Source organism: Panthera onca, chromosome A1, assembly GCF_046562875.1.
Source record: "Panthera onca isolate mPanOnc1 chromosome A1, mPanOnc1 haplotype 2, whole genome shotgun sequence".
Taxonomy (NCBI): domain Eukaryota; kingdom Metazoa; phylum Chordata; class Mammalia; order Carnivora; family Felidae; genus Panthera; species Panthera onca.
In genome coordinates this window covers 220,271,856-220,299,827 of record NC_138339.1, presented here as the reverse complement: position 1 = coordinate 220,299,827, position 27,972 = coordinate 220,271,856, and the positions used below count along the sequence as shown (strand labels likewise).

At 47.3% G+C, this 27,972-nt stretch overlaps 1 protein-coding gene and 1 long non-coding RNA gene across 4 annotated transcripts in view; one reads left to right on the top strand and one right to left on the bottom strand.

The window, feature by feature from the left end:
• LOC132682114 (uncharacterized) overlaps positions 1 to 25,578 on the bottom strand; it is a 67,736-nt gene extending 42,158 nt beyond the window's left edge. For 2 of the 3 annotated variants that reach the window (XR_014137423.1, XR_014137421.1), the window contains exon 1: positions 25,496 to 25,564. This is a non-coding gene — a long non-coding RNA (uncharacterized LOC132682114). Of the gene's footprint in view, positions 1 to 25,495 lie in introns of all 3 variants that reach the window. The other variant, XR_009611475.3, reaches the window with a different exon arrangement.
• On the top strand, positions 195 to 12,032 carry LOC145715364 (guanylate cyclase soluble subunit beta-2-like). Its single transcript, XM_081795286.1, has one exon. The coding sequence runs from the start codon at positions 1,181 to 1,183 to the stop codon at positions 1,559 to 1,561; it is 381 nt and encodes a 126-aa protein (XP_081651412.1). The 5' UTR covers positions 195 to 1,180; the 3' UTR covers positions 1,562 to 12,032.
• Positions 25,579 to 27,972: the final 2,394 nt, after the last annotated feature.

The window sequence follows — 27,972 nt, the reverse complement described above, 5'->3', positions numbered from 1 at the left end:
CAGCTCGGAGCCTGGAGCCTGTTTCAGATTCTGTGTCTCCCTCTCTCTGATCCTCCCACATTCATGCTCTGTCTCTCTCTGTCTCAAAAATAAATAAACGTTAAAAAAAAATTAAAATTTTTTTATTAATATTAATCTTTATTATTTATTTATTTATTTTTTTAACGTTTTTATTTATTTTTGAGACAGGGAGAGACAGAGCATGAACAGGGGAGGGTCAGAGAGAGGGAGACACAGAATCTGAAACAGGCTCCAGGCTCTGAGCTGTCAGCACAGAGCCCGACGCGGGGCTCGAACTCACGGACCGTGAGATCATGACCTGAGCCGAAGTCGGCCGTTCAACCGACTGAGCCACCCAGGCGCCCCTAATCTTTATTTTTAAGAGAGAAAGAGTATGAGTGGGGGAGGGGCAGAGAGAGAGGGAGACACAGAATCCGAAACAGGCTCCAGGCTCCGAGCTGTCAGCACAGACCCCGACGCGGGGCTCAGACCCACAAACCGCAAGATCATGACCTGAGCAGAAGTCAGGCACTTAACCGACTGAGCCACCCAGGCGCCCCTATGGGTGACTTTTAATATTGTCTCCAGCCGTTTTCATTTTCTGCAATGCATGTGTGCCACTTTTATAATAAAATAATAAACAGATCTGTTTTTAAGGAAATATGCATTGAGTCCAGGCAGCAAGGTTTCTCTGGGAATTCAGATTCATTGTCAGCATGGTGTCAGAGGCAGTTGTGGAATACTAAGAGAGAACACCAAGACAGAACCCTGGGGAACACCAGCATTGAAGGAATGAGCGAAAAAACCTAAAGGAAAAATTGCAAGAAGTGTCGGGGAAGTCCGTGAAAGTGAGGTTTCAGGGAGGGGGTTCTGCCCAACGTCATCCAACAGCAGAAAGCCTCAGTAAGGGAGAGACAGATAGACTCGTATTGGAGTAGGTAGATCGGAAGCCGGGGTTGGGGCCACTTCCAAGTAAAGAGAGGCGTTGCGAGCCAGGGAAGATGGGTAAGTGGAGACAGGATGTATAGACAGATGGCTGTCAAGAAATTTGGCTAGAAGGGAAGGGGTGAGACCGTGCAGTGGATACGAGGGCATATTGTGTGGGTGACGATCTGGCGAGCTGTAGCACCGGCGGGTGACCTGCTGCACTGTCACCTTTCTCTCGTGACGGCAAGGCCAGATGATCTGGATGGAGTCCGCGCGGTGCGTGATATACCTGTGCTCCCCGAAGCTCCGCAGCCTGCGAGAGCTGGAGGCGCATCGGATGCACCTGTCTGACATCGCCCCTCACGACACCACCAGGGACCTCATCCTCCTGAACCAGCAGCGGCTGGCAGAGATTGAGCTGTCCAACCAGCTGGAGAGGAAGAAGGAGGAGCTGCGGGTCCTCTCCCAGCACTTGGCCATAGAAAAGAAGAAAACCGAGACCTTGCTTTATGCCATGCTGCCGGAACATGTGGCCAACCAGCTGAAGGAGGGCAAAAAGGTCGCCGCGGGTAAAGCATTCCCTCCCCTTCATGGGTGCCCCTGGGCAAGAGTAGCGGTGTGCCTCAGGGGTTAGGGGCACAGGCTCCGAAACCAGACAGCTCTGGGTTTGGATTCTGGGTCCATCACTTGTTAGCAGCATGATCTTGGGCAGGTTGCTTGAGATGTACGTCCTCAGTTTTCTTCTCCCAACATCAAGAATAATGAAAGTAATACCAGAGTGAAACATGGATTAAGTAAGAGTGCCTGTCAACTTCACCCACCTATGGCACGTTCTCTAAGACCTGAAAGCTACGGCTTGACACTGGCCTTTTCGTCAGTGGCCACGAATAGAGTTCTTTAGCTGGACATAATACACCCACACGTTACCTAAATCATGGGCCTCTAAAGACCATTCTGGGAGAGCAAGCCATTGCTGGAGGAAACGATGCCATGTTTACTCTGACCTCGCTTCCCACTTGTCACGGGTGCGTGTTCACCCCCAGACATGTGTGGTAAACTAACTCAATGCCAGGGTGCTGCCAGGTCTCGAGGACCCAAAGGAGGTCACAGTCTTGCGGGTTTGACAGACATAGACAGAATAATTTCACAGGGGTGGCGGTAGCCAAAGGAAAGGGAACTAACGTGCATTAAAGAGCAATTATTGTGCCAGGATCTGTGTTAGACGGTTTTAGACGTGCCATTTCATTGAATTCTCTGAACACTTCTATGAGCGGGGTGCTATTATCCAAAACAGCTGAGTAAATCTACATTCACCCCAGTTTATGAGTAAAAGAGCTGAAGACTAATCAGAGGTCCGTCTAACTCCAACATACATACTTTTTCCATGACAAAGGTGTGGAAACACAGACGCCAGGGAAATTAACGATAAAAAGGCATCAGAAAGGAAGAGACAGGAGGCAGGGGCTGTGAGGGTTTGTATATATCAAGTGTAGGGCACTTGAGTTACACCTTGAGACTTTATTTCAGAGGAAAAGCAGGGAAAGGCATTTTGGGAGAACGGGATTGCAGGAGCAAAGGTGAGGCAGTCTCAAGATAAATACCGCAGCCTGTAGGATACTCCACTTGACACGACCAGTAGGTAGCTAGGAATTGTGGGGAGAGCTCGAAGAAAGTTCCTTGGGTAAGCTATCGATCTAGGAATTATTGCAGTGTGGGTGGTGGTTAAACACCGACTCTATGAATTATAAATAAGGTCATTCAGGGGGCATGAGGTGAGAAGGGACGAGGGTTAGGTTTTGAAGCTTAAGGAACACCTATTATTTAAGGAGGAAGAAAAGCCAGTGGAATGTGTAAAACAAGGAGATCAGAAAGGTAGGGAGAATATGAGGAGAGAATGGCAGGCCAGAAGCCAGAGGGCAGAGGAAACTACGTGAAGGAGAGATTATTACCAGAGGTATAAATAATACAGAGAATGCCCAGCTGTGTTCAAGCAGTCACCCATTTGGTCATCCAACAAGTATTTATTGAGGATCTACTATGTGCCAGGCCCTGCTCTAGGTGCTGGGGATACAGCAGAGTACGAAACAGTCTCTCATCTCGTGGAGCTTACAGTCCAGTGGGGAAGATAGGCAACAAACAAATAAAAAATCCCATATAAAATATGCCATGTAAGGCTTGTGGGGTTGGGGGCAGAAATCAGGCCAAAAGGATAGAGTCTAGGGACTGTTATTTTAGATAGAGTGATAAAGGAAGTTCTCACTGAGGTGGTTATGTGTGAGATGTGAGACAGAGCCCTTTGGATATTGGAGAAAAGAGAAGTTGGAGAAAAGAGGCAGAGGAAAAAGCAGGTGCCAGGGGCCTAAGCAGGAGGCACTTATGAAACCCCAAGGAGGCCAGTGTGGCTGGAGTGGAGTAAGCCAGGGAGCATGGAGACGTGAGATCAGAGAGATGGTGGGGACAGAGGGGACCCCTTACTGGCCATGGTAAGGATTTTCTTTCTTTTTTTTTTTTTTTTTGAGGGGGGGTGGTGGGGAGAGCAGGAAAGAGCACACGAGCAGGGGAGAGGCAAAGAGAGAGAGAGAGAGAGGGCAAGAGAGTATCTTAAGTAACAAGGAGCCTGACACGGGGCTTGATGTGGGGCTTGATCCCACAACCCTGGAATCATGACCCAAGCCAAAACCAAGAGTCGGGCACTCAACTGGCTGAGCCACCCAGGCACCCCAAGGATTTTCCAGTTTAGTCTCAGTGTGTTGAAATCACGGATTTGAGGCACAGGATTGGAGGGTCTGACTTCAACAGGTCATCTGGCTGCCGTATGAAAATTAGCAAGGCTGGAAGCGGCCCAAGGAGTTAGGAGGACGCGCTGAGCACACGTAGCCCTCTCGCCAGACACGGATAGTGGAAGTCGCCACTTCGTGACGACCAGTCTCTGTCAGCCCCGGCCTGGATCTCCTGTAGTTCGGGCTCCGCGGCAGGCCACCTGCCAGAAGCTTCTCTGTAAGCCACGGCCCACCCAGCCTATTCCTGTCCTGCCATGGCTCTCATCACACCTTACCGGGTGCTTCTTTACTCCTACGTCTTCTTCACTGGACTGGGGGCACCTTAGAGGCAGAGGTGCTGTCTGTTCCACGTTGCACGCGTCTCCCCGAACAACGACCAGCTCATAGCAGGCACTCAGGGAGTGTCTGTTGGCCGAATGGACCCGGCTCCTTTTCCCCAAGGCTCAGCCAGATTTGGTTCCCAGAGAGCACTTGAGTCTAGAATCCAGAGAATCATCATCCCACATCCCTGGCTCTCACTGATGCTCAGTTTACGTTTTGCAGGAGAATTTAAAACCTGCACCATTCTCTTCAGTGACGTGGTGACATTTACTAACATCTGTGCTGCCTGCCAACCTATCCAGATAGTGACCATGCTGAATTCCATGTATTCCAAGTTTGACAGATTAACCAGTGTCCACGAGGTCTACAAAGTAAGTGTTCACCTACTGCGTGTGTGTCCCACTCAGGCAGGGCGGGAGCTCGGTTATCGGTCTTCCTTTGCCTCTCTCTTCGCTGCTCTGTGGTCTGGTGTGGATGGGAGTGGGGTGAGGAGATACAGCTAACAGGGAATTGGAGATATCTTAGCAATTTTAGTTTTTCAGAAATCTTTTTATAATATCCAGTGCCAAAAGGCCTTTGAGGGGCACACTGTTTTCCCAGAGAGTAATTCTACCCCTTCCATTCGGCAGAGAGTCTAATCTGAATAACGTACGGCTGATATATAGCATCATACGCTAACTCAGGAGCCATGTCTTCTATGGAGCTTCCACCAGAAGCAGAAAGCCCTTTGGGCTAGCTCATTGGTGGTTTCCTGAGTCAGTTTTCCTCTCAGCCCTCCCTTATGCTCCGTATACTCCTGGCCAGTAACCACCAGCTTAGATATGGTCCTTCTGTCAATATGTGGAAAATGACAAAAATATTTAGTGATATATTGGATGCATGAAGGAAACCATCTGAATACCCTCTCTTCCCTCTTCCAGGTGGAAACTATAGGAGATGCCTACATGGTGGTAGGGGGCGTACCAGTGCCCACTGGAAGTCATGCTCAAAGAGTGGCTAACTTTGCTCTGGGGATGAGAATTTCTGCAAAAGAAGTGATGAATCCTGTCACTGGAGAGCCCATCCAGGTAGAGAGAAACTGAGTACTCTGTTTGATATCGACCATCCCACACACTACAAAGTAGAATTCTGTTTATTAGTCTGCTCACGTGGCTGCTGGGCATGTTACAGCAATTACGATGGGTAACGTCTCCCAACTCTTGTCTTCTCTTGAATATGTTTTAAGTAATAGAAATATTAGCAAAGATATCATCGTCCCAACTTTTCTTAAATTTCGGGGGAGGCTTTGGAGCGTGGGATTTTCATGTGATTTACCACGAGCGTCTTTCTCGATAGCTTGGGACAGTGCTGAGCAAGCCTCTCCACTTGCTTTGCAGGGCTCGATCCGTCTTGGTATCTGGTTCGTTCGTAACGCCTGCTTTTTTATTTGAGCATTCAACCTAACAAGTGGTTCATCCCCGCCTGCCCCTGGGGAAACTGTGTACTCAGCATGTCCTCTCCCAGGTCAAGTCAGGCTGAGGCGGGAAACTGCTTCCAGCCAGCAGCTCGGACACCACGATGCCATGAGAGATTTAGAACAGCTTTCCTCCCACCACGTGGCCCTGAGTGAGACGTCTGCCCACCTTTCTCACAGGAACCTGCTCTTCCAGGCATGGACATTTGTTCACACTATAAAAGATGGACAATTTTGGAGATGAAAAGCAGGTGTCGTCTTCTGTCTGCTCAGCAGATCCTTGACGCCCTGAGATGCCTTAGAGCAGGGCTTCTGCATTTTAAAATGTAATCCCTTCCCTGATCCTGGCAGTCAGGTCTTCAAAATAAACTACACAGCCAACCGAAACTCAATAAAGACAAGTATAAGACAGAATCGGATTTTTCTAAATTATGACCCTTATGTAGGAGATTCTGAAGATGTGTTCAGCTCACCCTCACCACAAGTCAGACACTGAGAAATGCTGCAGGTTCTGTTCTGGTATGCACTGGGTGCTTCTGAGTAAAAGCCGGCTTTACGTAGTTGCAGGAACTACATATCCACAATATTTGGTCCATTGGAAACACGCAGATACATCCGTTGAATACAAGCCCCAGGATCATAAATAAAAAATCAAGATGGGAGGGAATGAGATAAGAAGGTCAGATAAGAGATATGTGTTTCAGTTAAAGGGCTCTAATATAAGCCATTAAAGAAAAAAAGAATTGAATAGATACCGTTGTGTAAAGTGTGTGTGTGTGTGTGTGTGTGTGTGTGTGTGTGTAAAAGGCATAGCTATAGAAATGACAGTAATGTCATACCAGTACGAATGAAATTAAACAATGAATTCCTGGAAACTATCCTGGTGGATTTTACCCAGAAGAAAGCAGGAAAAGATGTTATCAAGTTTAAGATAAGAATAGGGACATAGGAGCATCATTAAATATCCTCCAGAAACAACCTACCGTGTGGGTTTATTTAAGGAAGTAGGGAAAAGGACTTGAAACATCTCTGTCTCTTAAAAGAACTGTGCTGCCATTTCAACAATTTTTAAATTAGTACTCTTAGATCTTCTACTATTTTATTCACATTTCCTTCAACGCACATGTACTGAGGTCCTACTCTGCATGAGACAGTATTCTTGGTGTTTGACAGGCTCATTTTCCTAGAGGAATGCATCTTCTTATTTCAGGGAGAAGAAAATCTAGCCTGAAAAGATAACTAAGTCTGGTTAGGATGTAGAAAGCTGCAATAGGCTGCTCTTCCCATACTAGTCGTTAAAAAAACTTAGTGAGCAAAGAAATTGAAATAAACTGATTCCAGAAAGCAACCAGCCCTTTCAAAGAGGACACCCATAGTTATGTTCATGTCTAGTAAAGCTGCAGGTGAGGGTGAGAAGAAACCAGTCTGAATTTTAGTGAACTTTAATGGCCACATGGAGGCCAGAATGATAGGTTAGAATCCCAAAGATCCTGTCTTTTGTCAGTTCTAGCCACAGAATCTGTACCCATCTACCAACTCTCCCACAGGCCTTCACCAAGTACATGTGGTTATTCAGTCAAAGGATGGGGTTAGGAGGAGAACTGAGAGAAACCCCCAGTCCCTGAGGCATGTGAGGCACATTCTCCAAATGCAAGTCAATGGCCCATGAAAAGGTAGGGTTAGAGTCAGAGAACAGACAGAAATCCCTGTGAGGTATTCTTGGCCTTTACCAAGGGCACTACAATGACACTTTGAAGTCTAAGGGCAGAGAAGAATGGTAAAGAGAAATCTCCCAATGTGCAGAGAGCCAGCATGGGACTAAAGGGCAAAGAGACCCCCAAACACCTCACCTCACAATTAGGCTGTAAATCAGAAAGAGATCTTCTACAGTTTAGAAAGCCGGACACTTACTGTAAAGTATAAGGGTGTTCTCAGATCCTTGCTGGTGCTCACATCCCGAGCCCTGATGGTGATAAAATCCTGATCTAGCCTTCTTAATATATGAAATCATATATTGCATGGAATCTAGCAGTGTCTTGGCAAAAGAAGCCCAGACTCAATTCAAATACAGATAAAATTCACTCGGTCTCCACTCTAGCCGCCTGACAAAAAAGAGATTTGAACTTTACTGAACACTGAATATTATCTACTTCAGTCTCTACTGTACTTTCACATACAATATAGAACATACAACTAAATAATTAAAAATATGAGATGCTAGAAAATCAAGAAAAATGTGGTTTAGTGTATAGCCAAGAGAGGAAATAGTCAACAGAAGCAGGTCTGAAAACGGCCTGGATGTTGGAATTATGGGACAGAATCTTTTCAATAACTACAATAAATATTTTAGGAGATCTACTGGAAAAGGGGAACTGGTTTGAACAGATGGGAAATACATGCTATCTATCTATAACTATCTATTAATCTATCTATCCAATGGAAATGAAAACCATGATATCAGAAATCGGGAATAGAGAATTCATTTTAGGGCTTTAACGGATTCTAGACACACTAAAGGAAAGGATCAAGGATTGTGAAAATGAACAACACACTGAAACACAGAGAAGGAAGCAGGGTGAAAAAAATGAAACAGCACATCCTAGATCTGTAGGACAATTTCAAATGGACTACCACAAGTGGAACTAGGGTCCTAGAAGGATACAGTGAGACTGGGTCAGAAGAAATATGTGAAGAAATAATGACTGAGAATTTTCCAACATTGATGAAGGATATCAACTTACATATCCAAGAGCTTAGCAAACCCAAACAGGATAAATACAAAGATAAGCACTTCCATTCTTAAATACCAAAAGCCCTACTCAGTGCAATTCAGCAAGAAAAAGAAATATAAGACATAAAGATTGGAAGGGAAGATGTAAAATGATCTTTTTACAAAGACCATGGTGGACTTATAAAACCTCAGCTAGATCAAAATACCAAGGTCACAGGATATAAGGACAGTGCACAAAAATTAGTTGAATATGTATATACTAAGGACAAAAATTTGGAAAATGAAATAAAAACAAACTACCTAAATTTAGTTTTAAATGTTGGAAAATAAGAAAACTGGAGGACTTGCACTACCTAATTGCAAGATTTATTGTAAAGCTACACTAACAAAGACAGGGTGAAATTAGAAGGATAAACATGGATCATTGGAGCAGTACAGAGAGCCCAGAAAGAAACTACATATTTAAAGTCAATTAATTTTTAACCAAGGCACAAAATCAGGTCAGCAGGGAAAGGAATTTCTTTTTAAGAAATGGTTCATTTCTGGGGCAGCTGGGTAGCTCAGTCGGTTAAGTATCCAACTTCAGCTCAGGTCATGATCTTGCAGTTTATGAGTTTGAGCCCTGTTTCAGGCTCTGTGCTGACAGCTCAGAGCCTGGAACTTGCTTCAGATTCTGTGTCTCCCTCTCTCTCTCTCTGCCCCTCCCCCACTTGCAATCTCTCTCTCTCTCAAAAATAAGTAAAAGTATTTTGAAAAATTTAAAAAAAGAAATGGTTCATTTTAATTGAAAATACATACGGAAAGAAAAATGTACCTCAATCCTTCATATATAAAAATTAATTTGATATATATCACAGATGTAAACATAAATGCTAGAACCATAAAGCTTTTTGAAGGAAATATAGGCGAATAGCTCCATGAATTTGGGGTAAGCACTAATTTCTTAGATTGGACACAAAAAATATTAATCATGAAAGTAAAAAAGCCCTGATAAACCTCATTATTGTGGGCCAAATTTTGTTCCCCCCCAAATTCATATATTGATGCTTTACCCCCCGGGCCTCAGAATATGACTATATGTGGATATAGGGCCTTTACAGAGGTGGTCAAGTTAAAATGAAGCTGTTAGGGTGGGCCCTAATCCCATTCGACTGGTGTCCTTGCCAAGAAGAGGAAATCTGGACATAGGAAGAAACACCAGGGATGCACAGGCACAAAGAAGAGACTATGTGAGGCCATCCACAAACCCAGGGGAGATGCTGCAGAGGAAACGAAGCCTGCCAACACTTCGATCTCACAGTTCCAGCCTCCAGAACTGGGAGAAAATAAATTCCTGTTGTTGAAGCCACTCAGTCTGTGGGTGTACAGAATGGGAAAAATACTTGAAATATATGTGTATCCCATATCCAAGCATATAGTAGAGAACTCCTCTATATTAACGATGAAAGATAATCCCGGTATTTATATGAGCAAACTCTTGAACAGACTTTTCAAGAAAAAAGATACAAGAAAGGACACAAGCTGCATGAAAATGTGCTTAACATCGTTAGCCGTCAGCAACATGCAAATTAAGACCACAACGAGGTAGCATTTCACACCCACCAGAAGACCAAATGATGGTGAGACTGTGGAGCAACTGGAGTGTCACATTGCTGATGAGAATGTAAAATGGTGCAAACACTCCGGAAAATTGCTAGCAAACGGTCTGTTTTTTGTTTTTTTGTAACATTAAATACGCATCTACCTTGTGATCCAGGAATTCTGCTTGTAGGCACTTATCTAAGAAAAATGAAAATGTGTGTCTACAAACAGATCTGTATAAGAGTGTTCCTAATGGCCCCAAACTGGAAATAACCCAAATGTTCGTGAAGTTAGAAGCCTGGATAAAGAAACTGCGGTATGTTTTTACGATAGAACGGTTGCAGTAATAGAAGAGTGAATGACTGAAACATACAACAACATGGATGAATCTCAGAAACATTCAACTGGATAAATGAAGGCAGGCACAGAACAATATACTCTACGATTCCATTTGTGCATAGTCCTAGAACAGGCAAATAATTCTTTGTAAAAGAAATGAGGAAGCCGTTACCCCTGCAGAGAGGGAGGGAACTTAACTGGAAAGGGCAACAAGGGGACGTCGCAAAGTAATGAAAGTAGTCTGTATTTTATTCTGGATGGTGGATTATAGGGTATATGCTCCTGTCAAAACTCACGGAGCTAAATGCTGAAGATCTGTCTTTCCGTTTTAGGTATATTATACCTTAATTTAAAAATAAAAGCAAAAGTATTCGACGGTCCCTTTTCAGTGAGATTCTCTTTGTACAGATCAGAGTGGGGATCCACACCGGACCAGTCTTAGCAGGTGTGGTGGGAGACAAGATGCCGCGGTACTGTTTGTTCGGTGACACTGTGAACACGGCTTCTAGGATGGAGAGTCACGGGCTTCCCAATAAAGTGCACCTCAGCCCCACGGCCTACAGGTAGCCATTCATTTATTCATTCCTTCCTTTGTCTTTTCCTACCTCCAGAATGCTCACGGTGCCTGGCAGCCGTGGGATCGGGGGTAGTGAAGGAAACCCGTGGTTCTTCTCCCGTGCCACGCTGGCTTATAGAAGACATTGTACCAGACAACAAATACTGTCGAGCCTCTTCCATAAGATAGTTTTGCTCCCAAGGAGCATATGGTCTAACGCGGGGATTGGCAAAGCATAGTCATAGGCCAAATCCAGTCTGCTGCTTGTTTTTTGTAAATAAAGTTTTATTGGAACACAGCCATGCTTGTTGATTTACACATTGTCTATGGCTGCTCTCATGGGACAACAGCAGAGTCGAGGAGCTGTGGCAGAGGCCGTATGGCCTGCAAAGCTGAAAATATTTACTCTCTGGTCTTTTGCAAAAAAAAGTGTGCTGACCCTTGGTCTCGCAGAAAAAGAAAGAAGTGTTCACTAATAATTATTTTGAAAGTGTGATAAGTACAATGGTAAAGATAAGCATAAAATAATACTTATGGTTTCTTGAGACCTTACAGGAGGTGAACCAAATTCTGTTCTGAGTTATTTTATATATGTATATGTTCATTTACTCTCACAACGGCTCTATGAAAATGTACTATTATTCTTATCTACAGAGGAGAAAAAAAAAAAAATCAGGCACAAAAAAGTTAATGACTCGCTTCGGGTCCCAAGTTGGCTAGGAAGGAAAAGAGCCTAGATCAAATGTGGGGCGAGGCTCTGAGTCCCTGCTTTATCCACTGTACTCTTGTGCTTGAGGTAATTCAAGCGTGTGTGTCTTGGGAGACTAAGCGGGTGCCTCATCCAGTAAAGAAATCCTTTGTGGAGGAAGAGATTCCTGAGCTGAATCTTGAACAAGGAGTTCCGAGTAGGATTTAGCCAAAGCTGAGGCTTTGGGGGAGAAAACCCAGCAGTACCAGCACAGATGTAGAGGAGGAGCTAAGAACTACAATTTAGCTCGCTAGAGTAGAAAATATGGAGCCGAAAGTAGTGTGAGCTGTGTGTGCCCTGTCGAAGAGCAAGGGTGTGCCCTGTAGGTGGAGAAGAGCCCCCGGGGAGTGTGAGATTGGAGACAATGGGGGGCCCAGGGTTTTATTTGATGCTGATACTCAAGACCATGCAAGGACAGGGGTGCCTGGGTGGCTTAGTTGGTTAAGCATCGGACTTTGGCTTAGGTCATGATCTCATGGTTTGTGAGTTCGAGCCCCGCATCAGGTTCTACGCTGATGGTGTGGGGCCTGTTCGGGATTCTCTCTCTCTCTCCCTCTCCCTCTCCGCCCCTCTCCCACTTACTCTCTCTCTCTCTCTCTCTCAAAATAAATAAACTTAAAAAAAAAAAAGACTGTGCAAGGACAGATTTGAGGATCAGGAAACAAGACAGAGAGGACCTGTTAGGAGCTGGGTTTGAACCAGATCATTGGTGGTGGGAATTTGGGGGAAAGTAAAATCAGCTGAACCTGGTAACTGCTAGAAATGGAGAATGAGAAAGAGGGAGAAGCCTTGAATGTCTCCCAGGCCTCCATCCTGGGTGACAGTGACCTGAATCTCACCACTGGAGACAGGACAGGTAAGAGGGCTTCCAGTCTACAGGGGCAGACGATGAGTTCAGGTTCGGAAGTGTTGAATTCAAAGGAACCGCAGAGCATCCTAGGTACAGGTGCCATTACATGGATGGATGAAATATGGAGTTGAGGTGTTGGCTGGGGCTCCCAACTTGGCGAAAGCAGCATATGGTCGGTAATTCAGCCAGGGGATTGATGAGATCACCTGGGAAAGGTGCAGTGGGAAAAGAGCAGCGCAAAGAACCAACATTTAAGTGGCAGGTGGATGAAGAGGGGCCCGTGTGAGAGGCAAAAGAAATAAGAAAGGAACGGCAGAGTTCAGGGTGAGAGGCACCCTTGGAGATATTTTTAGGGAGGAGGAACTGAACAAAAATGTCAAAATAGTGACAGGGACTGAAACACGTGCACCAGAGGTTTTGGGGACACGATCAGAAGTAGTTGTGGTAGAATGGTGGGGATAGACACTGGGATATGGGTTGAAGGATAAATGGGAGAGAGTGTATAGGATTAAAGGAGGCGATGATAACGTGGGAAGGTTTTCGCTTCTGTTTGGGAAGGGACCTTAGCAGGCTAGCAGGCTGAGGGAGGATGCAGACGGTGGGAGCCGGAGAGAAAGTGAGAAGTGGCTGGTTGGGCCAGGCCTTGAGCAAGTGGGAAGGGACATCGATCGGGTGCCCCTGCACAAGACACGGCATCCTCTGAGACACCTCATCCTCAAACACTGGGGAAAAGGGGGTGTGTAGCCGGTGGGGTGAGAGGCTGGGGGGGTCTTACCTATAAATGGTTAAAACTTTATACAAGAATCAGATCACCAGGTAGGAAGCACAGTCAGTGACTTGAGGGTGAGGAAAGCAGGTGCCAAGTGGGGGGACTTGAGGAGAACAGCGAAGGTCTGAAATCTCCACAAAACTGGGAAAGGACAAGGGAAGGTCAGTGAGTGCTAAGACCTGGCTGAGGCAGCTGACCACGAATTAGAAAATCTCTGGTCTGCACCGTTCTGTGGTTTCTCTCCATTAGCTGGCGACAGCCAGTAAATAAATAAGCAAGAAAACGTTCCGTAGGTATCCCATAGCTCTGTCTCTTTTCACGGCCCCCTCCCTACACCCTTCTCTTCCGTTCCTTGGCAGCCAGAAGTCAGGGAGCAAGCTTGGGTGGTTAGGATGAGCAAGCTGGGGTAACGGGGTGCCTGGGGAAGATGGAAAGGAGAGCGCTGATCTCCAAGGAGCCTCCTGCTTCACAACCACGTGGGGCTGGAGCACACTTCCGCGTCACCCTCTCCATTGTCGCCAAAGCTTAAGTTATACATCCGTGATCTTTGATACCTGGTGCGATTTGTTCTCTCTGTGCAGAGCTCTGGAGAATGAAGGGTTTGAAATAGTTGAGAGGGGCGAAATCGAAGTGAAAGGGAAAGGGAAAATGACCACCTACTTTCTGATCCGGAACCTGCATGCCTCAGAGGACGAGATCATGGGCAGACCTCACAGCCGGCTTGATCGCAAGGGTGAGCAGAAAAGAGAAGCCGCATCTCAGTGTCGGATATTTTTTCCACTAACAACTTCAGATGTGTTTAGTGGGGCCCTTGGGCATGCGGGGTCGGCGTGGGTCATCCCTTTGCACGACTTTCTTTGGGTCGAGGCTCCCAAGGATCAGAGCAACCAGGATGAACACTTGCATCCGGGGTAGTCTGATGCCCCTGGAGCTGGGCTGATGGGCCCAGCCTAAAGGGTCCCTCATGCATTCATTTTCAAGGTTCTTGCCTGTCCCACAAGGGGGCTTTCACATCTGTCTACCCTGCAGCTGGGGGACGCCTTTAGAAGCTGTTTCTCAGCCTCAGAGGAGACTCCAGGACTGGCTTTCCTCACACCCTGAAACCATCCACCTTTCTCATTTTCTGCTGGCTTCTAAAACTGGGAAGAAGGACAAAATCTGTGACTCACACGGCTCCAGGAATGACGGGAGAGTGAGTTTAGGTTAAAACAACCCAGTGCTAAGCCAGCCCAGGGATCACCATTTGGCTCACGGTGCCGCAGCAGATGGAATCCAATGAGGAGGTTTCTATCGGCTGCCAGGCAGGCCCCTCCGCCCCACGTGGTCAGGGCCCCTTAACATCTGCCCTGGTTAACGCTGGGAGGTGCTGACCCGACGGGGAAACCCAGGAGCAGGAGGAAAACCTCCCTGAACCTCTGAAGCAAAGTGGAGGAGGAAGTGGATTCGTTCTGACAGGAGCTAATCTCTAGCTGCTCGGGGGGCTTGCCAAGGAAAATCTCGAAACCCAGGGGTTTCTGGTTGCTAACACGTGCGGGAGGTCTCTTTGGGACACACGGGTTAACGTTACTATTTTTTAAAGTGGGGCTATCCCAACAAAGAGATGGGTATTTGAAGAGCTTGAAATATTGTTTTCATAGCACGTTCACCTCGCATTGGTCTCCCTGTGAGCTGGGACGGGTTGGGGCCACATTTGACTGATGCAGACACTGAGATAGAGAGATCTAAGTTAAAAACTAGGAATAACTTTGGCTGGTATAGACCAGAGGGCACCCCTAACAGAGTTTTTGGCCTGAATTTCTAGGCTCAAGGTGCCTCGCCCATGACATCACCTTCTCCCTCCCACCAGCATGCCCTCCCCACAGGGAGGATTGCCAGAAAGGGAGAAGCAAGGTTTCCCCCCCCTTTTTTTTGCTTTGTTGTCAGAACTAGACAAAGTAAATGGGGAGAGGCGTTGTGCCACCTGATTGTGCGAGAGGAGAGACAGAGCTGGAGGCTTTACACCAGGACGAAACACAATCCAGCCCAGATGCACCCAGCTGAAACTCGATACCGCCTTCTCCCTTGTTGCCCCTGCAGGGGTTCTCAGATGGGAAAGTTTGAGAAGCAGGATTCTAGAACATGGCGTGGATCAGTAGACTTTAAACTGCTTTCAGTTCTGAGCTGGAAAAACAATACTAACCAACAGTAGAATATGAGTAAGGTGCCTCAGTTAAAGATTTCACTGTGGAGCCTGAGAAAGAGAAAGGGTGTGAAAGAGAGGGAGGGCTAGCCCCTTCTGGACCCTAAACAGCATCTCTGTGCAATTTGGGGAAAAGCACACTTGGGGGGGGGTAGATATCTCCCCAGGTATGGTTGATGGCAAAGGAAAGTCACCTGTTCCTCTGGGCTGACTTCAGCCCCACTCCTGACCTCCTTGGCCAGGTATCTCCATGCAGAGAAATGGCAGAAAGATCTCAGCCTTTTTTCTTTCCATGCTTCTCTCCATTTCCCCCTCCCCATCAGCCTAGGATCTCCTGCCAGGAGCGGAGGTTCGAGCCCTGGGGAAGGGAGTGCCTGCCCTTCCCATCCCCACTGCAGCGCAGTGCTGGAGACGGCCCCCAAACATGATCCTATTAGCCTGCAGGGGCCAAGGGACTTTGCCCCACACAGCAAGACCCAGCCTCTCAAAGCCAGTGATGGAGGAGGGGGATACGGAAACACTAATATGCACGCTAATGTTCTTCCCGAATTGGCCTCTTTCCTCAGATTATCTCCCATAGGACACACACACTGGTGTTTTGGGTGATTTGGGGGAGAGGCGGAAAGAAGTCCAAGGAGATGAAAGTGAGCAGAGTGGCACTGAGGCCCATGCTAAGAACTATGGGTAACTGCAGTGGGGCAGGGTGAGGGGGCCTCAGCAGTGACCTTCCGGTGCCCTTGTGGGTCTGAGCTCCTCCCCAACCTGGCAGGAGGGGACACCCGGGAGGTAACAGGAGCAAGAAAGGATGGGACCCCGGAGTGCTCTTGCTCAAACCATTCTCCTTTCTCCCTTTTGTTCTCCAAAGCAAGTGCCTTTACTGATTCATCTTCTAGCTGGTGAATGCGTTAAACATATTAAATGTCACATAATCTCCCCAGCAGTGACATTTAACACATGGAACCACTGTCCAGCAAGTCCTTCACATGACGGGCACCTGAGGAAATACCCACGGGGCTGCTGATGTTCAGAGGCACCAAAGAAAGGCCCCCACTTCTGCAGCTCATGAGGTTGGCTTGCCACCCTCACTTTCCCTTCCCCACCTGCTTGTTTGCAGAAGCAAGTACTCAAGGACGTCAAGACAGAGCAGCTGTTACCATCATGCAGTACAAGGACAGTAGGCAGCTGTCCCTGAAGAGTGACACAGCAGATGGTGAGTTCACTGACCACTACAGACACCCCCAGCACCGCGCGGCAGGAGAATCGGTGGGTTCAGAAGTGTGGCTCGTGGGGGGGTGGGGCAGCTCAGGTGGAGTCCCCGCCTTCATACAGCCTGCGTTTTAGATGTGGAAGACACACAACATAGAGCAAATAAATAAGATCACTTTAGGTAGCGACCGATGTTAGGAAGAAAATGAAAAGCTGGGCAATGGAGAAGAGGGCAATGGAGGCTTCTTTGGGGCAGCAGCATTTAAGCTGAAATGTGCAGGGTAAGAGCCAGCCATGCGGCTGTCATGGGGACTTTCAGACAGAGCCATGGTCTAAGCAAACATGAGCAGATCAATTCAAAGAAGAAGAAGAAGAAGAAGGCCAGTGTAGACGTCTAAAGAGGAGTAGAGGAGGAAGGGGGCAGTAGGGAATGAGAGGTAAGCAGATGCCCTGGCCAGTGTGGTCTCGAGCTTTCCTATCCACACACAGAAAGTCTGAGTGTAAGTAAGGGGCAAGGCAGGGAGCGATGGGAGCTCCATGGAAATGTTCCATGGGCGAAGGTCTCTACCACTTGAGTTCCTAAGTGACTGCTCCATAAACAGCTCGGAATAGGAAGTCTAAGAACGCTTCGTGCTCTAGGAAGGGGAACAAATTCATTGTTCAAACTTGCGCTACATGGGGATCCCTCCACAGGAGAGATGAACAGGACTTGGCAGGGGCTGGGCTTCTTGCTTAACATGAGACAGAAGTTTCTCAGCTGGGCCCCTGATTCGGTATCTCCTCCAACTGCTGCTTTCCTGGACATACACCAATACCAACAACTAAAGAAAGAGAAACTGAGGTCACTTCAGTTTGGGGGTGAAAACTGGATGGGTAGAGAACTGGCATTTGTTGGGCAACAAGTTCATCCTGGGCATTTTGCCCGCTTTATCTCATTTGACACAAGAGTCCTGTGACTGTTCCCGTAACAGAGGTAAGAAAGTTGAAGTTCATAAAGGTGATGTAATTTCGATGAGGTCCCACAGCTAGTAATTGGAAGAAGTAGGACTTGATCTTTATGCTTGTTTGTCTCAACAGCCTGTATTCACGTGAGCAATGGACCCAAACGATTTCGGTTTCCCCAGGTGGTAGTCCTGGGGGCCTCCAGGCTTCACGGTGCCCCGCCATGTTTCTCTCAGATCCTCTGGGCCCCGACCGAACAGCGTTTTGGTTGTTTCTGAGTATGATTAGCAGGCGTATTAGTGAGGACCAGCTCACACAGTGTGGGTGAATGATAACACGTGTGGTATGAGCCAGAGGCTTGGAAATGAGGACAGAGGGCAGCTAAGCCGCCGGGCCTCACTCTGGCTGTCCAGACTCAGACCTACCAGATCAGAAATCGCTTTGCACAACTTCCCCAGGGAATTGGAGTTTGAGTTTATCACGACACACAGGCTTCTTCCTCATCTCTGATGGTAGGCAGTGGACGGAGAATTTCCCCTTGAAGGATTCACGTCACCTGCTCCCAGGGCCTGCCTTGTCATTGTGATTTAGGTCTCAGTTCTGGTGGGTTTGGGGCTACATGTGATAATGTCACGCTTAGCACTGAGGGTGCCAGAAGGTCACTGCAGGAGCCCCCACTCTCACCTCCAGCCTCGGGGCCATTCCGGTTGGCCCCTACGTGGGCGTCGTTACAGGAAAGTGCTTCTATTAGCAACCAAAACCTGTCAGGACCCTGAAGATTAGGCTGTTGGCTCTTGTTACCTCAGGGTTCTGCCCGCCTCCCGACCTCTAGGCAGTTGGAAGGCCACTGAAGACTCAGCTCATCGATCACGTCCGCCATCAACCTCACCAGGTCGTCACCTGGTTGCCACACTTCCGATCACTTTCCAGGGGCATCCATTCCCATCTGACTTGGCTCCCAGATGTGGGAAGCAGGCGCTTCCCTGCCTCCCTCTCCCCCTCTGGGCACAGAGCTGCAGAGGCGGGGAGCAAACCACACAGACCCCTCTCTGAGGGCCGGCTGAGATGTGATGCTCACCCCTTCCCTTGGCCCTCTTTCAAAGGGGGGGGCCTCCCTGAATCTCTGTGAGGCCCAGCCCAAGTGTCTGCCTGCCCTGGCAATAGGAAACACTCCAGCAGGACCCAGGCCTGCAGGCTGCACCCAGGACCTGATTTGCACTTGAATAACACTCTTTTCTTCTACTCCACTATGGTTTTGGGTGTTAGATGTGTCCGTGGAGAGACTCCCCAGTGCAATTAAACGGGAGTATTGAGCCGGAGAGAAATCAGTGTGTGTTGACTCAGATATTTAAGCAACCACCTTTCAGTATTGACTAAAAAATTGGCCTTCCAGCTGTCCCTGCTGGCAGGCTCTTCTGGCATCTCGTCAGACTGCTGTTGCTGTGTTTTTCAAATTTCGACTTGCTTCGACTTGTCTCCTAACTGATTCTCCCAGCAATTATAATAATGGGTTCCAGGCTGACCTGTATACAGCACTTAGGCATGCAGCCCAGGCTCCTCTCTGGAGGTGACCCCTTCTTATAAATCAGCCCAAGGTCTTATAAACCAGACCACTTGCTGGGTTCATGGCAGGTTAAGTCAGTTTGAAGGACTTCTTACACAACTCCTACCTGCTCCGCTGGAGGGTGGTGGCGACAGGGGTCCCTCTCTGAGTTGAGCCGTCTACCTGCTGGGGGCTCCGCCGATTCCCCCCAAGTCTGACTCAGTCTTCCTGACAGGAGGAACTTCCCCACCCTGGGCCATCCTCCTCGTGGGTGATTCTTGGAGGCAGGAGTCTGTGGTCACTTAATTGGCAGGTCCTCGCCCCTCACTTTGCAGAGTCTTGACGATACAAGTCAAGTGCCTTTCCCAGACGTGTCCAGTGAGCTGGGTCCCCGCTGGTTGGGAGCCAGGCGAAGGAGCCTGGGCCTGTATTCCTGGCCCTCAGACCTTTCAGCGGCCCATCTGAGGCCTTTCTAAGCATGGCTGTCAGATCTTCCTGACCTCCTCTCTTTGGGGCTGATGAATGGCATAGCTGGGTGTTTTTTGTTGTTGTTGTTGTTGTTGTTGTTTGTTTTTGTTTTGCTTTGTTTTTTGCTAGAGGACTGGTCATCATATATATTTATTTATTAATATTGAAGTATTGTTGACACACGATGTCACATTAGTTTCAGGTGTGTGACACAGTGATTCAACGAGAATGTGTACATTACGCCGTGCTCACCACGGTGTCACCACCGTCTGTCACCATGCAGTGCTGTTACAATACCATTGACTATATTCCCCGTGTTGTGTCTTTTATCCCTGAGGCATAGCTGTGTTTAACCTCAGGCTTTCTAGAAGTTGCGCTGTCAACCCAACAATGTTCTGTAGAAGGAAGATCCTGGGAAGTATAAATGAACTTTTTATAAGCGGGGAGTTTCCTAATGGAAGAACACTGTCAGTGTTAGGACTGGCCTCGAGAGTCATTTGTCAGCCTTGACATCATCGGCTGGGATGTGGCATCAGGCGCTGATCGGCATGGGAAGGCATCAGACTCGGATGGCTGGGCCTCACCCCAAGAGCCTACCTCAGTGGGCTCAGAGGGGGCCTTTCAACTCTGGTTTGTTAACCATCTTCACAGGGCATTCTGACAAGCTGCCAGGCTAGGGAACCACCATCATGGTAGAATGAGCACTAGCTTGAAATCAGAACTCATGGGCCCGTGTCCACATCCTGGTGCCCAGTAACCAGCTGTATCAGTTTGGGCAAGTCTGCTTTGTTTCATCTTTCTCAGCCTGAAAGCAGAGTGCCTGCTTTATCTGGTCGTTTTGAGGGACAGGTGAGAGGCTATGTATGATCTGGAAACTGTAAAGTGCTGAAGACATGTCACATATGCCAGCTGCTTAGTCAATTAGGGACCCTATTGTTGGGAATTCACTCACTTGACAAATATGTGATGGCAGGGACAGGCAGATCAAGGATGCGGCCTCTGCTCTGATCTCTGGAGAATGCAGGGGCTTCTGGAAGCTGGAGATCTCATTCCTTCAGGTCATGACCTCTTTTGCCCGTGGACAGAAATAGGAGACAAGGGGGAGAGGAATTCTAGAATGGAAACCACCCCCATGAAACCTGGTGACCCCACTGCACCATTTTTATCACTAGAATAAAATTCTATCACTGGTGGAGTTTCCCCCCAAAGAATATCACTTCTAGAATTCATGGCTCCTTTTTCTGTTCACACTTATGAACGGCATGGTGTGATCAGACTGACCGTCCCCCAGATCAGGTGGATTCGTTGGAAAATGAACTCAGATGGAACCAAGTAGGAGGAGATGAATTGTTCTGCACACATGGAGACCATTCAGGGTAAAGGCCAGGATGGGTGCAGGGTGAGACGTACAGGTGGGAGGGGATGCCTAACTGCAGGCTCCATGTGGGGAGCACTCCAACGGGGTGAAGTCATGGGGACAACTGAGAAGATTCAACTGAGAGTCAGACTTCAGGCTCAGGCCAAAGCCCCCACCCCAGTCATGGAAACTCAGTACTGAAACCAAGATATGGTTTCCCACATCTTATTCTATCTAGGAGGTTAAATACAGATGCAGAATGCAGACAAGGAATTATTTCAATCGCAAATGTAAGAATTCCTTCTTATAACCCCATGTCATATCCTTTATGACTCATGGAGTCCTGTCTGTAATGATCAGCCACGGACCCAAATTCCACGTATATATCCCAAGGCAACAATATTTCCCAGAACTCGCCTTTGCTGCCACTACTGAACTGCAGCATCCCCTACGTTCACATTTGACAATGATACACAGCGATGGTTGTTCCCCAAGCCAGGGAAGGTTCTTTCTACAACCATTCTTTTTTACTTAATTCATGTTTAATAGATATCGAAGTGGGTTTTGGTGTTGCTTTTAATTCTTTCCTGGGTTGTGTTGGTTTGTTCAACTGAAGATTATTTGCTTATTCATTTATATTATAGAAGTAATATTTAATTATTACCATTACGTTAAAACCAGAAAGTGCAGATAAACCAAAAGAAGAAAGCAAAAGCACCTGTAATTCCACCACCCAGAGAGGCTACTACTAATGTTTGGTGCCTGTCTTCCACACTTGTGCGTGTTAGGGTACTCGTGCGTGTGTGTGCATGGATGCTTCTCCGCACAGAATGGGGACTGTCACACATACATTGCTCTGTAACTTGAGAGGTGATGGATTTCTTTCCTTTGAATATTTAAACACAGTTCAAAACAGAAGAGGGATATTTGGAAAAGACATAACGAGCTTGACATGTTATGGTATAGTTGTTTCCCATGCGACTTGTGCTGTGGTACACCAAAAGCCAATTTACATCACATCAAGTGGAAACTCCAATTATTGTGTACTTCTGCACATTCGGAATACATCTGTGAGGTAGCTGATATTCTGTGAGTCCTCAAGTTGCCTTTGAAGTTTCCAAGAAAGTCTAACCTAGTTCAACTTAGTTTTGATGTCTAGAATATTTCAGGTACCTAGATATCAGTCATCCATGGGAGATGCACATTGTAATACTCAATCAGGACACAACCACAGCACTACCTTTCCCAATGATGCGCAATAATGAACTTAACTTGTAGCAAAATGACAGTACCAGTAGGCAGTCCTCAGGGATTGTGAGCAATAGTATTGTAAGAGCAAAAGATGATGAATGAGAATTCATCCCAAATAAACAAGGAAAGTCTTTCACCATCTGGAGTGTGGAATGGGATTGGGGTAAAATGTCAAATACATATGTGTAGAAATTCCAGGAAAGTCTTACAATTCCATGCCAATCAAGGCTTGTTTGAATCGTCAGGTGGCATTGACTCAAATGAAGCTGTGTTTGGCCCGGTAGCTTTCAATATGCTGTCTCAGTTCTCCCAACACAATGCTACTTGGTCATTTTTCTCCCCTTGTCCATCAGGGACTTTTTCTCCAGGGGCAGAAAAGGGAAAGAGGAAGATGAGTGAGTTTAATAAGAGCGCAAGGGAAACATGGGTAGGAATGGAGGAGAAAGAGGACCACAGTTGCACACAAGAGAGAAAGTAAAAAAAAAAAAAAAAAAAACAAAACAAACAAAAAAACCCGACCCAGTTAGAAGAGAGAAAAATGTGCCATGGGAGCAAGAGAAATGAAACTGTGAGGAAAGGTAGGCTGAAAACTTTCTAAGAAGAGAAATTAGAAGGAAGAAAAAACATGAGAAAGTGTCAAAGAATGGGGAGACTAAAGGGTCTGTGAAATATTATTTCCTGGTGTTGAGTTTACTTCCAAAATTCTTTGTGAGAGGTAAGCCAGAAAATAGATTATTCACCTTGGCTACCAAGAAACGATGGTGCTGCCAGGATGCAGGGGCACATCATAAATAGAGCCTCCCTGTGGATAGGTAAACAAAAAGGTTTCCTTTGCTGGATTCTCCTATTTTAGCAACTCCAGCCCCGTATTGTTCGGTTTGTGTCTTCGTCAGGGTGACCCCCACGTTTGGTACCAATTCCGAAGGCACGAAACAAATTTCTGCACTCACAATGTTATCTTGTGGAGATTTTCTCTTACAGGTCTCATAACATTTCCTATGAGTTGAGTGGGAGGCAGATGTGTTGTGTAGTGATCCTTTTACAGCTGGAGAAACTGAGGCACGGGGAGACATTAGCTGGGGAGTTCAGTTGCCCCTTTTAGTGCTGATGGTTAGAGACAGACCTGGCTGCCGTCATGTCCTCTCAATAGTAATCAACTACTTTCCTCTCTGTTTGCCATAATACCACAGCAAAACTGATCTCAAACTTTTCTTTTTCATTTTTTAAAGTTTTTAAATGGATATTTATTTTTGACAGAGAGAGAGAGAGAGAGAGAGAGAGAGAGAGAGAGAGAGAGAGAGAAAGAGCACGAATGGGGGAGGAGCAGAGAGAGAGGGAGACACAGAATCTGAAACAGGCTCCAGGCTCTGAGCAGTCAGCACAGAGCCCGACGCGGGGCTCGAACTCACGGACCGTGAGATCGTGACCTGAGCCGAAGTCGGCCGCTCAACCAACTGAGCCACCCAGGCGCCCCTAAATGTTTATTTATTTTTGAGAGAAAGAGCGCAAGTGGGGGAGGGGCAGAGAGAGAGGGAGACACAGAATCTGAAACAGGCTCCAGGCTCTGAGCAGTCAGCACAGAGCCCGACGCGGGGCTCGAACTCACGAACCGTGAGATCATGACCTGAGCTGAAGTCAGACGCTTAACCGACTGAGCCACCCAGGCGCCCCTCAAACTTTTCAAACACATTATGCTTATAATTAATCTTGCATATTCCGTTTTTGAGAAATTTGCTTTCTTTTAAAAATTATAATAGTGCTGGGGTATTTTTGACCCAGCGTCAGGCTCTGTGTTAACAGCTCAGAGCCTGGAGCCTGCTTCGGATTCTGTGTCTCCCTCTCTCTCTGCCCTTCCCCTGCTCACACTCCGTCTCTCCCTCTCTCTCAAAAATAAACATTATTTTTTAAAAAAAAATATAATAGTGCTTATATTTCAAAGAAAAGCTCTACTGCCATAAATTCTGTGATTCAAAGTGAAAGGGATAATAAAAACTTGTAGAGAATTAGCAAAACACAAAAACAAAACAAAAAAAACCCCCATATCTGAATAATTAACAGTTTCCAAAGAGCATAAAATATTGCTGAGGGTGATTCAGTATTTTGCAAGGCAGGGTGGAGGGGGAGGGCGTACTATGGAGCTCAATGAACATATAGCTAATGACATCTCCACTTAAGTAACTCCTGTTTGGCCATACCCTATAAAAATGTCACATCTGAGGGTGTTACAAACCTTGATTCCTTGTCAGATTAGCCCCACCTTAGGCATGAGCCGAATACTCCAATATGAGCCATCACCAGGAGTTGCCCCAGTGACATGGTTCTAGAATCATGGAACTCCCACCTTGTTTGCTCCAGGGTCCTTTCCCAAGTTCTCACCTCATCCGGGGCTAGAGACAGGGGAGAAACTGGGGACAGACCCAGTAAGTCCAAATTTTTTTTGGACTAATGTTCTTTAATGAACTAATGTTCTTTAATGACCAGTACATTAGCAAATTGTTTGTGCTGAAAACTACCCATCGCTTTTAAGATCTTAAAGCAAGGTTAATCACTGAACCGGGTTCAGGAAGAGGTCTGAAATGCTAACAGTCCCTAATGGGAAAAGAAGTCATTCATTAATTTGGGAGCAGAAGGCTGAAGATAGAAACCCATCCTGCATTTCCTAATTTCTAGAACACTAGAGCCGCAAATCTAATATGTGAACCTCTCTGAACTCGGCTGTCTCTGGAGCAATGGTTAGTGTAAAAAAAAAAAAAAAAAAAGAAGAAGAAGAAGAAAGGGAAAGAAAGAGAGAAGCAGGAATGATATATGACTTTAAAATCTTAGATGCTAACTTTTCCAAATGAAACCACAGGGAAAGCAGGAAGAGATCGAGACAAGGCTTTCCATCTGCCTTCTTGCTTCCATTCCTTCTCTGAGTCCTGCTCCCCACCCTCCCTCCTTGCGTGCCTCATTCCCCGAGGTAGTTCTTTTCCAGTGCCTTCTCTCCCTGGGCTCTTTTCCATACTTAGAGTAAGAACTGGCATTTTGAGTTCACACTCTGCGTTATCATTGTGTTAATCACCTTATATCAATCATCTGAGTTAGTTAATACCACAATCTTGGGAGATAGGTGTAACCATTATTTCCCCGCTCTTCGGATGAGGACAAACGAGGCCCAGGGAGGTTAACAATGAACTGTGGCCATACCGGGTGTGACCCTCGGCCTGTGTCCTGCTGATGCTCAGACCTCATAGACAGTCCCAAGGCCAGCAAGTCTGGAGGTGCGATTATGTGAGCTACGCACAAGTAAAGATTCGGTATGTGACCAACAAGATGACACAATGTGGGACGAAAGAAATACAACAGCAACAAGGCCGCGGTCTGCCTGGGCTTCCTCAGCCTCGGCTACAAAGGTGTTCTCCGGCTGGGGAGGTGGGAAAGGGAGCCCAGAGCCTGGCTCAGACAGAAGCCCCCTGACCACTGAGGCCAGTCTGAAGCTTGACTGATTTGCTCACCTCATTGTCTTGTTTCAGCTTCTGATGAAATGACACCTGAAGGGAGTTCAGAGGCAGGACAGGACTCCGTGGAGGCAGCTGACAGACAGCGGTCTTCAGATCAGACAGAGACACCTCACTTTCCTAATGACGTTCTGCCGTCTGGTTTCTGTGCTCTGTTGTAACAGAGGGGAAACGAACGCCTGGGCTTAATTTTTCCCCAACTTAGTTTTATGGAGACAAAGGAAAGTAACTCCTTTTCATTTCTCAGTTCAGAACGTCTTAAGCTGCGTCTCTTCCTCATTGTCCCTTTGAGAATAGAAGTCTAGAAACGAAACCCAATCCTGACAGGTTTGGAAAGTGTCTTTTACATTCTCAGTTTGAAGCCAACCCCCCCCCCTCCCCCGGCAACTTTGAGGCTGCGTCTTGTTTGCTCCCACAGATGAGAAGTTCGGCTGAGGGGCCCCTTTCTGTTTTCTTCTAACAGGGGTGAATGGCTTCCATGCTCTCATTGCTAGGGTTCCACTGAATCTTCGCCTCTGAGCAAAAGCCCCAGTGGCCAGCTTCAGAGGACACCCTGACCTCTGAGCGCGTTGTGTGCAATGTCTTGCTTTAAATGATGGTGGGAGGGAAGGGGGAGGAAGAGGCGGAGGAAAGAGACCCAGACCCCGCAGTTTATAAATCACCCCATAACACAGCCGGGACGTGAAAGGCACTCGGCCAGGGGTTGTGAAAGGAAATAATTTTCATTCCCAGCCCTGGGAATTATGTGAAGCAATAGAACGAAAGCTGCATTCCCCAGAGACTTTCTGAAAGTAGGATGGAGGGGAAAATGTGAAAATCACAGGAAGGGCAGACTTAGGAAAGATAGGGAAGCAGAGCAGAATGAAGCCAGACACCCAGGCCCCTTGGCCAGCCACCTTCACGACACAGAAGGCCCCTCTACTACTGGTTGCTGTGAGCATGGAAACACCTTCTGCCGCAGAGAGCGCCGGAGATGTTCTCAGAGGCGTGGGCCCGGGCAGGGGGGGAGGCAGAGATGTGGTCTTCGGACTATGCATCTGCATTTGGGGATGGCCAGAAACTTAGCACGTATGTTTTACCTAGATAATAAAGAAAATCTGAGGGCATGCATGGTTCTGTGAGTCATCCTTGCTAGGACCTGACTTGTCCCAAGAGGCATTAACTGTCTCCGACGATTCCCAGGAGGGCACGGGCAGGACCCGACTCCGTCCCCCAGCCAATCCCAGGGGCAGAAGGGAAGGGGAAGGCAACAAGAGCTGAATTCCTTGCTCTATCCTTCCGGGAGGCAACCGTGTCTTGTGTCTAGAAACGGGCAGGTGCAGGGCTACAGCAAGCCAGGATTCGAATGAGCACAAAGTGCTCAGTCAAAAGATGTGCGTTCTTGGGGCGCCTGGGTGGCTCAGTCGGTTGGGCGTCCGACTTCGGCTCAGGTCACGATCTCACAGTCTGTGAGTTCGAGCTTCACATCGGGCTCTGGGCTGATGGCCCAGAGCCTGGAGCCTGCTTCCGGTTCTGTGTCTCCCTCTCTCTCTGCCCCTCTCCCGTTCATGCTCTGTCTCTCTCTGTCTCAAAAAAAAAATAAACGTTAAAAAAAAAAATTAAAAAAAAAAAAAAAAGATGTGCGTTCTTGTCCTGACTCTACCGCTTGACCTCTTGGTACCTCAATCTCTCCAGCTATAAAATAGGGTTAGTGACAGCTGCCCCACCTACCTCACAGGGTTTTTGTTTTGTTTTCTGGTGAGTATTTGGGGAAATACAAGAGCACAAATATGCCCGTGATGCTCCCAATAATAGTAGCTACTGACGTTTGTTGACCACCAAACACACGCTAGGCACTGGCCGCACATGTACGTTACACGTTACTTCCGTTCCTGGCAACAATCCCATAATAAGTCAGGTCTTGCCCTCCCCACTCAACCGACGAGGAACCAGCTCACACAGATTCAGCAGCCGGAGATCACACTGACCACTGACGGTGCTGGCAAATAGCCCAGGCCAGACACACCCTGCTCAACGTTCTTAGGTCAAATAAAGGCAGGACAGCCTGGAGGTATGGACCCTGGAGCCAGGGACGGGGGGGGGGGGCAGGTCTGAATCCTGCTTCAGGAGTCAACGTTCCTGGCTGTGTGAGTTTGGGAAAGTTGCTTAATATCTCCGTGCCTCAGTGTCCCTTGTGTAAAACGGGGATAATTAGAGGACCTGCCTCATAGGAATGTCACGAACTACACGCAAAGCATTCAGAAGAGGTAGCCACGCTTTGCAAGCCCTCTTCAGAGGCGAGGAATTTTTACGTTCTTGAAACGCGCCTCTGAAACGAGCAAAAGTGATCCGGCTCACAATTCTTGTTACTTTCCGCGCACACTTTCCTTCGAAGTCCTTTAGCTCAGCTTTGAGCCACAAGAACCCAGCCCACGACTATGAATGAACACGGTTAGGTGGCAGCATGGCTGGAGACAGGAGAGCAAACAGCTGTT